Below are 12,084 nucleotides of genomic sequence, written 5' to 3' on the forward strand. Positions count from 1 at the left end.
TTGAGAACCAAGTGCAGAGGCTTTGTTTGTTTCACATTGCAGCATTGCTGGAACTAGGCTCTTCTCCCTCACCTGTTTGCTCAGCATCTCCCACCTCCCCTGGTATTCCTCCAGTTTAGCCAGCCCCCAGTGGGCCAGCTCAGGTACTGCAACCGCCCGCACCGCTGATACATTCTCTTCCATCTGCTTCAATGAACCCTCCACCAACTCCATTTTACTCACATACGCCTAAAAGACTTAAGGGTTATAACAGTGCGGCAGTTTACGTGTTTAACATGTATTAACCATATGTTGAATGCTGTGACCTCTGACCTTGCACTGGTTGAGTTCTTCCTGTAGCCTCTGGGCATCTCCGTGGGCTGTGGCATCCCGTGACATCAGTTCCTGCACACCGTCCAGCCAGCGCTCTACCTCCACCGCGCGCACCTGCCAATATCGGGCAGACAAGGCATAAACAATGTCATCTGCTACATCATCATCATCATCACCACAACTGCAGGATCTTTGCTGAGATGGTCTCCTACCTGATTGTCCTTCAGGCTACCCAGAAGGCACTGCAATGTGCCCAGCTCCTCACGTGCCCTGGAGGAGAGATGGCTCCATCTTTGTAGTTCTGCCGAGTCCGAGGCCTGCTGCTTCTGCTCTATATCTATACAGAGAGCCTGTGGGGAGAAGGAGAAAAAAACAACATTACCCATAAGCCACGCATTTGCAGATAAGGGACAAATTACAGGAATTACTGTCAGGTGAGGTAGTTCTCCTAGCGGGTAATAGACCAGAGTGGGCTGGATGTGTTCCAACCCAGGGTTCGGGGCAAGGTTTGAGATGGCAGCTGGAGCCTGCTTCCCCTGTGGGAGTGCATGGCTGACTGGATGAAGGGTCGCAGAGTTGAGCTACAGGCAGCGGGCACGATGCCCAGAATGTGCCATGTCCGCCCTGGCACCATGCTCTATCTGCCATGATAACAAGGCCTACGACCCACATTCCTGCAGACTTTCTCTCAGTCTCTCACATACAAACACAGTCAAATGTGCGTCACACAGACAAACACACAGACATCCCCCCCGCGCACCTCTCAGCTGTGGTTGAAACAGTACAGGGAAGTGTAGGTATGGCAGTGGGCCCACTGTGTGCTGTACCAAGGGCATACAGAGCCAAGGTCTCAGTCAATACCAGACAAGCCACACATTTACCGGTGCACCATTAGAATGCACAGCCAACCACAGCACCGCACAGACCACAGAGAGGGAACCAAACACAGGGGGACAGAAAAAGAGAGAGGGAGACATCAATTCCCTAAAGCCAGTCACCTGTGCACGCTCCACGGCCCTCTCCACTGTATCCATGCCCACCACCCCCTCCCTCAGTCTGCCCAGTCTGGCCTCCAGATCCTCTATGGCAGCAGATCTGGCTTCTGCCGTGTCCAGCCACGCGGTATGAGGCCCGGAGTCCACAGTGTCCACGGCGATGGGTTTGAGCGCTGATTGGGAAATGGCACCAGCATCGCCCACAGCAATCTGGTGACCCAGAGCCAGCGGTATCGTTTGGTTCATCTGGTCATCAACAGACTGGACCGAGGTCAGAGCTGGAAAAGGGGAAGGGGGAATAAACATTGTGAGTCAGTAACCGTTGAATTCAGTTGCCAGAAGGGGGCAGTGTAATGTTTTGGGAGTCCCCGCAGTTAGTGGCAGAGTTTTGAACTCACTGAACTGTCAGTTCTGATATCACTGAAATTGGCCACAGAGTGACCTTTTCTGAAGTGTGTGTTCTGACTTAATTATGTTATGGGGATATTGGTCCCATCACCATGTTGTAAAAGGTTTAAGTATTAGGTTTAAGGAAAAGGGGGGTGTGGGGGACAGTGTGGGTGTGTGCATCTTTACTGTGTGTCAGAGAGGATGGGTGCATTTTTGTGAGCTGCATATTTGCCCAGGAGGTCCAGATGTTTGGCTGTGTGTATTTCATCCTAACAGAACTAATGCTAGCCAGTAGGTCACACCCAACAAGCTATTCATACAACACAATGAACACAGATGAACATAATAGTTGGATTACATAAAAAATATATATTACACATTTACTTCACACATTTTACAAATGTGTTTTCAAATTCTTCATGAAATAATCTGTAGGAAGTATGTCTATATGTGCATGTCTGTTTCTACCTATTCTTTTCACTGCAGTGCGTCTCTTTCTCACTCTCATGTGCATGTTTTATATGATGCCTAATCAGACTGGACGAGTGAAAGAAAGAGTGAGAAGAACCAAGTGAAAGTCTGACTTCCTGAAGCACAAAGGAAATGTTTTCCTTGGCTCTGATCCACCACCTCAGAGTTCTAAAAACACAGGCAGACAAGCACACAGACACATGCAGACATTCAGAAATGCATAAAAAACACTTTCTAGAGTCAGAAGAAAAATAGGCATCTCCTATTTACTTAAGCATTCATAAATTCCAGGCAACTTATTTCAGAACCCCTAAAACTGGTTATTGAGAGCTTGGCATAGAGCCCCTCCCACACACACGCAGCAAAACACACCAGCGTATTCAGTGGTCATATAAGGGCATCATCCATTACTTCAGCCTAGTGACTAACCAAGGCTGGAAATAAAGCTGATGTCATATTCACAACTCCAGCAGTTAGTCAGTAGAGTTAATGTATTTGGCGTTGATCCTCAAAGCTCAGTAAAAATAATACAACATAAAGGACTACTACCATAGACTTAGTCCTGAAAGAGCAGAATAGCATTCATTTGACCCAGCAGTCACCAGGCATTATCAAAGCATTTATGAAGTGTGGTAAGATCATGGGTTCGGATCTCTGCATTGATTTCTGGCAATTGTAAATAACTGTTTTAAAGCCAGGACAGGCTATGCTGATGAACAATTGTCAGAGCATTGATCCAACGTTGTTTCAGTGTTGTGGTGTTAGGGCTGGGCGATATGGCCCAAAAAATACTTTGACAATATTGTTAAGTAACGGTATATTAATTTGTTCTTTTAATTACAATAAAACCCATGTTTAAGAGAGTACACAAATCTAGAATGGTAACTACTTACTTTTCTTGTTATCTACTGGGTCTTGTTTACAATTGGGTTTGTACAGTGCCGTTCCTTCAGTATGAATTGTAGGCCAAATTGATACAACTGATATATTGTATGGGCAAATCCATACCATTTTGTTCCAACCACCTCTATGTGATGCAATACCTGTCTTGACCCCCTGCTCTCTGCTATCTAGCTGACGCGATGCGGAAGCCTGACAGGTGGATAAGTCGGCCGTGTTTGTTGGTCCACTCAGCCACTGGTGCTGTTCTTCGAGAACCTGGTCCACCTCGGCCAGCTCAGAGGAGAAGCTCCTGATCCGGGTCTGGGCCTGGACCCAGTTCTTTAAAGCCTTCAGCTCAGCGACACACGCCTCCCATTCGGTCTCCACCCCATCTATTTCACACCTGATAGAGTCAACGCTCGCTCCCTCTGCAGAGAGAGAAAAGAGGTGGAATGAAACAAAACCAGACAAACACTGAAACAGCACAACCTGTCAATCTCTCTTCGCTGTTAACTTATTGCGAAGAAATAAATCAGGATTGCCTGAGCACTTCACAACACCGTTAAATGAAGTCAGGAGCCACAAGTCTAACTGTAAATTTTTATGACCCACAAACACACAGACATCATGCTTATGGGCAACTGGGGCTGCCTGCATCACAGTAAAAATCAAGTTTAAAAACACCTCAGAACACACCACAGCTGTGGAAGAGTGATAAAAGAGGTTGAGACAAACCCCAATAAATTGTGAGGAATGAGAGATTTTAATTAGAGCCAATTACTATATACAAGCTCTTAAAATGAATCTCACCTTACGGATATTACTTTATGGAATAAAGTAAAATTATATTTTTGTCTTTCCTTATCATTTTTTTTTGCCCCACTAATGTTGTTCCCAGACACTGTCCAAATTTGCAGAAACTCAAGTGGAACAATCCATCAAACTTGGCCTTCATTAGTCAATAAACAAAGAAGCAAGAAATTCCCAACGCAAGAGACACTAGCATAATCGGCTTAGTCTACCAACTGTCCATCGCCCACAAAACCTTCCCCGCGTCTTGGGCACCCAAGCACCCATATCTGCTCTGTAACGCTATTGTGGGAGAGCTGAGCGTACAGCGCAGCTAAGCTGTCTTTATTCTGCACTGACTCAATTATAATAAATTATGTTTGGAATGAAGAATGCTGAAGTCAAGTAAGGTCACTGATTTAGCAGACCTGACGTTTGGGGCCAGGAGAGGTGTCAATGAGTGTAGGCAGCAGCGCCGGGTTGTCTGAGGTAATCAGAGGGGAGGGGCCACTGGTCATGTGCCATGCTAACCTAGCTGAGCACCCGGCTGCTGGATTGACTTGGAAAGTAAGATGAATTGCTTTTGGAATCACTGAATGCAAGACAGCTAATTTATGTAACATGCATTTAGTGTATTAGCTGTAAATGTGGCTGGAAGCAACAGTGATTGTTTACATTACTGAATATGAAAAATGCTCACCCGATTTGGAACCACCCCTCCCAATGTTTTGATTAACTCAAGTCATAGGATTACGCTTCGTACTGAGGCCAAATTGTAATCGTTGCTATTGCTGTAGTGAGTGATAGACTGGAAACTAAATTTACAACACACTGACGCCAGCCACTGATGAAGGGTCCACGAGGTGGCAGAAAAAAAGGACATCCCATCTGACCCAATTTTACCTTGCCAAAGGTTATGTTAACATTAGAATATAACGCTAGATAGACTTATCTTAGTTTGCATAATCATTTCTATAGCGCTTGAATTTACACCAGCATGTTGCGAGACATACGATGCAGTACTCTGGCTGTCAATCGCGGGAAAAACAAGCAACACTGCACAGAAACCTGATACACTTCCGACAGAATTGTCTTCACCCTTGCAAACTCTGGGGCGCTCTATCAAAAACGTGGCACCCTCTACCTGATAAGGTGTTGTCTCGAGTTATAGATGTCTGCAAGTTTACACAACAGAATAATCTAATGTCTCGAGTTTTGTTTGATATGTCTGGGAAAATGTAGCATAATGTAAACAAACCCTAAGTGTACATACTTACTAATAATTCAAAATAGATCAGGGTTGTTATACGGACAGAAAAATATTTTGTATCAATAGTGAAGGAGCCACTTAACTGGTCGAAGTAACATTCACACAAGCCATAAATCCCCAGTTGAAATGGCAAAATGTGAAATGCACTAACAAGCAACATGTTTTATACCTCTCTCCAGCTGTTCCAATAAGATCCGCCCTCCTTTGATCACCTGACCGACCTGAGCCTCCTTCGACAACAGCTCTGCCTCCAAAGCCTACACAGACATGAAGTAAACATATTGCGTTCCACTGGTCCTAAAATGTGAACTTTAGTTGAGTGTATGTAATGTAATGTACCTGGAAGAGGATCATGTAAGCTAAAACTGTAGCTTTAAAATGACCTACCTGTAGTTTTTCAGGAGACGCCAGGGTCTGAGCTGAGGCTTTCCAAGTGTTTAGCCAGCTCAGGAGGTCAAACAGGTCCCTTTCCAACCTAAAAGAAAAAACAAAGATTGGTTCTGCGCTATTGCATGTATCTGTATATGACTGGTTAAACTAACACACACACACACACACACACGTCGGTACCCAGAATATTCACAGAAAATTAAGATAAAAAGTACAATTGGACACAGTGTTAGTATTGGGATTACTTTCAGGTTCAGGAATTATGATTTGAGGTTAGACATTTGGGCTAGGTTAAGTTTAGGCATGAAGGTTAGTTTACTGAGGTTAAGCTTAGGTTAAGGTTGGTGAAAGTGTTAGGATTATGGATAAGATCAGGTTAGTGTTAGGAGAGGGAACTTGGATGTCTCATTCTCCGGTCCCCAACAAGAAATGTGTGTGTTGGGTCTTTACCCTCTCCTGACTTCTCCTGACTCGTCTGTCTCCACCAGACGTCTCTTCGGAGGACCAGGTGGGGCCAGTCCCTGGTCGTCAAGCACCCTCTCAAGCTTTGCAGCTCCTACAGTGACCGTTTCCATCACGACCTGCCCTCTGACGACCGTCTCCGTTACAACAGTCTGCCTTACAAGCGTTTCCATGGCGACAGACTCCTCCACCTGAGACATCCCAGCGGCCTGTGTCACAGCATCAGTCACCTTGGCGATGGGGCGGAAGGCATGAATGAATAACCCAAAAGGACAAACTGGGTCAAAATTCCCTATGTGGTATTCTGGCTGCAATCAATAAAGTTTATGGGCCATCCATAACTACCATAGCCAGTCATTCACACCTTGTACTCCTGACAAACTGGGAAACTTTGTGGTTCTGTGCAGCCAGCTGCATGTATTTCATGCTAGAGTAAAGAATGGGGACTCCATGGGGAAAAGTGATTAGGTAACAGACCTCAGGTGGGTAAAGGTGTTGGCATATTATTAGTTATGCATGAACGTGTCCCTGAGCTAAGCAAACCCTACAGTGTGTGGGAGGGACATGCGCCCACCTGATAGGAGCAGTCCTCCAGTCTCTGAACCAGGTTGTCCCATCTCTGGGTCAGCTCCTCTGTTTCTCCCTCGATCCTTTCCCCCGCTTCGGCACTCCTCAGAAGTGACCTCACATCTTGTCCAGCATCCCGCAGCTGGTCCAGTGTCCGCCTCTTCTTCTCCATATCCTCCCTTAGGAGCTAAGGTACAGCAAAAAGCAGGGGCCAAAGGTTAAACTGCGAAGGTTGTTAAACTCCAGCATTAAACACGATAGCTGAACTGACCTAAAATAACCATGCACATAGCAGGGGGTTCAATAGTGATAGACTTAATAAAAAATGGTATGCTGCTAAAGGTTCATTGCTACCTTGTTGTAGCCATATTTGCTACTGACTCTTATCCCAGCTCTTTATAAACAAAACAAAAAATGTGATGTTAACACTTGATCCATCACTTCTAACATACCATGCTGAGAAGTAATGGCAGTGCTTTACAGCTAATGCTGTGTTTAGTTAGTGTCCTTACCGCTAATCTGCGGACATTAGTGTTCATCTCGGCCGGGTCCTTGAAGTGGCAGGTCTGAACCTCACCCAATGCCAGCTCTTTCTCTGTCAGCCAAGCTTTGAAAAAATCCTGAAAAAATGAAGTCAACCAGATAACTTGTTTTTGCAAGTCTTGCATTACTCAAGCAAAGGGCAAAGAAATAGTCGGGTGTATATATGAGGTCATCAAAAAGCCAGGAATTGAATTGTAGAACACAATTACTGAGGGAGATCACATCTGTGCAACTGGAGGAAAGGCATTGGCAATACTTTTTACAAGGTCACTACTATTCAGGAATGTGTGTTCATGGTTTGGTGTGTGTACCTGGTCCTCCAGAAGCTGCTGCCACACTAATAAGACATCTTGTAACTTGTGCCACCTTTCTTCGGTCCACCGACACACTGCTGCCCAGCGCTCCCCAAGTGACTGAAAGGTAGCAAAAATAGAAAGAAACTTAGCCAAGACAACAAGCAAATTAAATTAACACAGTTGAAACCAGGGTCTTGCCTGCAGTTGGTCCTCCAGGGCTGCAGTGGCGCTCTCTCCACTGTTCTCATCCACCACTACCACCATGTGTGTCAGAGAGTTGACCTTCACCTGCTCGGCCTCCAGGTCATTTTGCAATTCCTGCACCAGCAAATAAGATTAACTATTAACAACAAAGGACAGGACAATTGTAGCCCGGGCAAACACTATTAGGTGGTTCCAAACAAATGCCTTAACCTTTAGCCAAAGAAAATGCCCTGACTGGAAACACTAAACACATCAATCCAGTCAGACTGTCATCTTGGGATGCTTAATCAAAGCCTTTGTTTCACTTAAGCAAGACAATCAAACCTTACTTTGTGCTGTTCTATCTGGGCCTTGTAGCCCTCCACGTTTCCTGCCATCGGCTCCATCTCCATCTTTCTGATCTGCTCCTCAGTCTGTGTCAGCCAATCGGAGAGCTGCTGCAACTGCTGTTGCTGAAGGTCCATTAAGACCTCGTGGAGCCTTGAGAGAAGGAGCACAGTAACACGAGAAAGGGTGAAAGAAGGACAGTGTGTTGAGAAACGTGAAAGGCCATCTGTGTGACAAACACAACACGCTCTTATGATCTATTCAGCTGCATCGGCATACAGACATCACATGAACACTAACTGCCTTATAAAACACTTTGGGTCTGACAATAAGGCACACAATTGTACTTCATTTGTAGCAACAATGACAAACAAACAATGAATCAATCATGTGAGCGCAGCCTCAACTGACCTCTCAGAAATAAGCACTTTATGTAGGGTTATGCGTGCACGTGGGTGTTTGTGGGGTATCTACCTGGCCTGTCGGTCCATGCTTGCCACTCTAAGATTTTCCCAGCGGGAGTTGAGCAGACTCATTTGTTCACGGATCTCCTCCTCCTCTTCCTCCGTCAGGTTGCCTTGGGAGATGAGCTGGTTGCCCGCCTGCAGCACGTTCCCCACGCTGCTCTGGTGGGCTGTCAGCTCCATCATAAAGTCCTGCAAGGGTCAGAGAGTACCTGGTTACCAGAGCATGACGTACGTACTTTGATACACACGATGGTGGTTCACAGCCAAAGTGTTCGTGCAGCATTTTTTTTAAAGCACTGGGAGTTCACCTTGTGGACCTGTCATTGCAACTCCACAAGAGGTCCATGCGGTGGTTCAGTCTTACACACACTATGGCTTAAACAGGAAACTAATGTTATGGCTTTTGGTGGACATGCAATGCTGGGTTCAAATCTGACCCACTGCTCTTTCAGTAAAAACTCTCCCCTCTATCTTTCACCACAGTCCAATAAACATGAAATGCCCCCTGCACATCTTTAAGATGTTTTTGAGGTAACAAATCAGTCTTCAGATCAGGGATAATGGCTGCTCTTTAAGTAAGTAATACTGTTACTAATAATGTGCACTCTTTTGTTTCCGAAAGACCAGCATGATAGTTCCTTCTGAAAAAATGTTAATGCTTGTGCTCTTTTGAGATCTTCCAGGAGAGCGTTTTCTGGAGCACTGAGAAGACACAGAACTGCAGTGTTTTACAGAAGACCTAACAAATCCCCTTAATCATCCACTGGCTGGGCCTGTGGCGTTGGCAGAAAGACTTGGCATTCATGCAAACACACACACACACACACACACACACACACACTCGCTTGCTCGCACACACATCTGGACCCGCTTCTTTCCTCCAGAGGCTAGCAGTGCAGCATGTGGCGCTCGGTTCTCCAAATGCATTCTGGGTCACCTCATCGACTTGGATATAAGCAGTTGCTGTAGCAACGGCTACACTAGCTGCAGAAGACAAACGGCATGGGTTCATTCCCTGTAGAGTCTTGCTGGGTTGATGCTAATTATGAAAGGAAAAGGGGAGATAGTCACAAGTGAGCTGGAAGAATTAGCAAGCAAAAAAACGGTAGGGCGTGTAGCTGATCGGTTGAGGCAGCTTGAATGAAGGGAACTGTGCTCCCCTGCAGCCTGCCTGCCTGCTACCAGATGACCTGCTCATCTACCCCTGACACAATGCGCTTTTCACTCAAGGTATTGTGGATCCTTTCGGACCGAATGAAGCTGGTTGAGATAATGCAATGAGTGTCATCAAGGCAAAGAGTGACTACTTTGAATAATCTACAATATGAAATGCATTTTGATCTATTTACACTTTTGTGGTTTCTACATAATTCTACAAGCATTATTTCATAGTTTTGATGTCTTCACTATTATTCTGCAATGTGGAAAAAAAGTCTAAATTAAGAAATGTATTTGAATGACTAGGTGTGTCTAAACAACTGGTACACTATTATTATTAGGCTAACCTGTTTGTTAATGTAAACAGCAATTTACGTGGCATTAACAAGTAATGTGACTTTGAATCGCATGATTGTTGGTGCCAGACGTGGTGGTTCCAGCATCTCAGAAACAGCTGATCTCCTGGGGGTGAAGCAGCATGAGAACAATCCAGGTTTGGCTCCTGTCAGCTAACAACAATAAGATGAGGCTACAGTGGGAAAGTGATCACCACAACTGGACGAGTGAAGATTAGAAAAAACGTTTTCTGGTCTGTCGAATCTCAATTTCTACTGTAACATTCTGACGGCAGGATCAGAATTTGACATAAACCCCATTAATCCCACCGCATACCATAGCATTGTTGTTGAATACGTGCATCGCTTTATGGCACAGTCTAGGCCGTCATGACCTTGCGTGATTATAATGTGATTTTCCATTTCTATTTTCTCACAGGGAAAAAGTAAGTACTTTTCACCACCTACTTCCAGGCAGAATGTTTTGAAGGTGTAATTGCTGAACTGTGAAAATGAACTGTTGAAAGTACTAACATTTTTGAAAAGTCTGTGGGCCTTGACTTGTTTCTGGCTTTTGTTTTTGACCTGGAATCTATAAGAACAGTAGTCTCAAATAGCCACATTTCTGCCAAGAGAGAAAACCATAGCCCTGTCTCCAACACACACGTCCCCATATCTCCCCGACATTGAAGTATTTGAAGCAGTAACCATCCAGCAGGGATATGGCTCCAGCTCCACAGAGCGTGGTGCTCTGCCCCTGCAGAATTCCTAGCATTCCTGATGTGAGCATGTTCTCTGGAACGAAGGAGGGAGGCCTTGTCCAGTGGACAGAACTATCTGTATTCTCCGTACGGAGGAGCCAGCAGAAAAAAGGCTGCTTTGTCTCAATACGAATTAAACTTATTGTCAACTGCTTCCAAACCTGACATACCAAGATGTGTTATATTTACTGAGATGGCTTCTGTGACAGTTTTCCTGTATCTAGATAACTTTTGAATCCGGCAAACTGCTACTCAAGTGACTTCCCTTTTTAATAAAAAATTATAACTGAAAAGATAAGAAATATTGAGTGGGACTGCCCCACTCCTAAGAATTGATATGTCTCTGGACAGGCATTGCATTCCTTATGTGAGTATGTATTGCTCTGTGTACCTATATAATGTCTATATAAACAGGTGTGTTCATCAGTCTTTCGGACACAGTTTTCGCTTGCATACAATTCCTTGGTCCTCACCTCATGAGTGTGGAACTGCTCCTTGACCTCCTCCACATCGTCTGACACTTCCTCCTGCATTTGCAGGGAGTCCTCGGCAGACAGGAGCCAGGTGAGCACCTCCTCCAGAGTGGTTTGGTAGGAGTCCAGATCCACCCCCATGACCAAGTCCTCCTCTGCCTCTGTTAGTGTGCTCTGGGTTTCTGTGAGGTTGGAGCCGGCCACCTCCATCTCAACCTGAGCCTAAAGAAGGTTAAGAGTGAGGGAGTGTGGGTTAGGGGCCACACATACAACAGGCTCTGTTGGTAAGAGCATTGTACATGTTCAGAAATTTCCTTCATTACTGGTTGGAGACTTTTGGGGAATGTTTTGAGTTTCAGTGTTGTATTGCTAGACACTAACTGTATTTTTGGAGCCAGAACAATTAGCATTTCGATTCATCCACTAACTTCTACTACTACTCTGTATACGTCACCAATAAACATTGATTTACTGCTTTCTCCAATCAACTGAATTGTGGTTTGATCCCCGTAGGGCCATATACATACTAAAATATGAACTAAACTGACTCAGTGCCTTTAGATCAGTACCGAGTGTCCACAAGGGTTCAACTCTCATTTAAATCAGAAGACGACAAAATGCAAAAACTCAATTTAAATGGCCTTTGACAATACTACAAACACTACGAAGTTCAAAACTCTCCATATGGTCAGGTTCTGTGAAAATGTCATCTCACCATCTGTCTTAAAATAGCACTAGACTCCTTATAAGAGGAAGGCAGATTAGACTGGGGGTAGGTGAAGACAAACAGCGGACCATCTAGCTCAATAAAGGAATCAAGGCCAAACACGATGAGGTGTGGTGCCCCAGGTCTGGCTGGCAGAGCAGGTCAATGCTCATTCCAGAAATATTGCTCTACAACTGGGCTGAAAGTGACGTGCTGTCAGGATAGGCAGGGTTAGCAGGGCTTACTCTGTGATAATAATAATAATAAAAATAATTTAGTACTTGTC

General features: G+C 45.0%; 1 protein-coding gene across 1 annotated transcript in view; it reads right to left on the minus strand.

The window, feature by feature from the left end:
- utrn (utrophin) overlaps positions 1-12,084 on the minus strand; it is a 223,198-nt gene that overhangs the window by 158,665 nt on the left and 52,449 nt on the right. Inside the window, 15 exon segments of the mRNA XM_029114547.2 lie at positions 73-228; positions 313-426; positions 525-662; positions 1,311-1,585; positions 3,212-3,478; positions 5,279-5,366; positions 5,497-5,584; positions 5,950-6,191; positions 6,536-6,715; positions 7,041-7,148; positions 7,383-7,484; positions 7,566-7,685; positions 7,901-8,051; positions 8,373-8,554; positions 11,093-11,314. Of these exon segments, the coding sequence (XP_028970380.2) occupies positions 73-228; positions 313-426; positions 525-662; positions 1,311-1,585; positions 3,212-3,478; positions 5,279-5,366; positions 5,497-5,584; positions 5,950-6,191; positions 6,536-6,715; positions 7,041-7,148; positions 7,383-7,484; positions 7,566-7,685; positions 7,901-8,051; positions 8,373-8,554; positions 11,093-11,314 (2,433 nt within the window).

The sequence above is a fragment of the Esox lucius genome, chromosome 18 (assembly GCF_011004845.1).
Source record: "Esox lucius isolate fEsoLuc1 chromosome 18, fEsoLuc1.pri, whole genome shotgun sequence".
Classification (NCBI taxonomy): domain Eukaryota; kingdom Metazoa; phylum Chordata; class Actinopteri; order Esociformes; family Esocidae; genus Esox; species Esox lucius.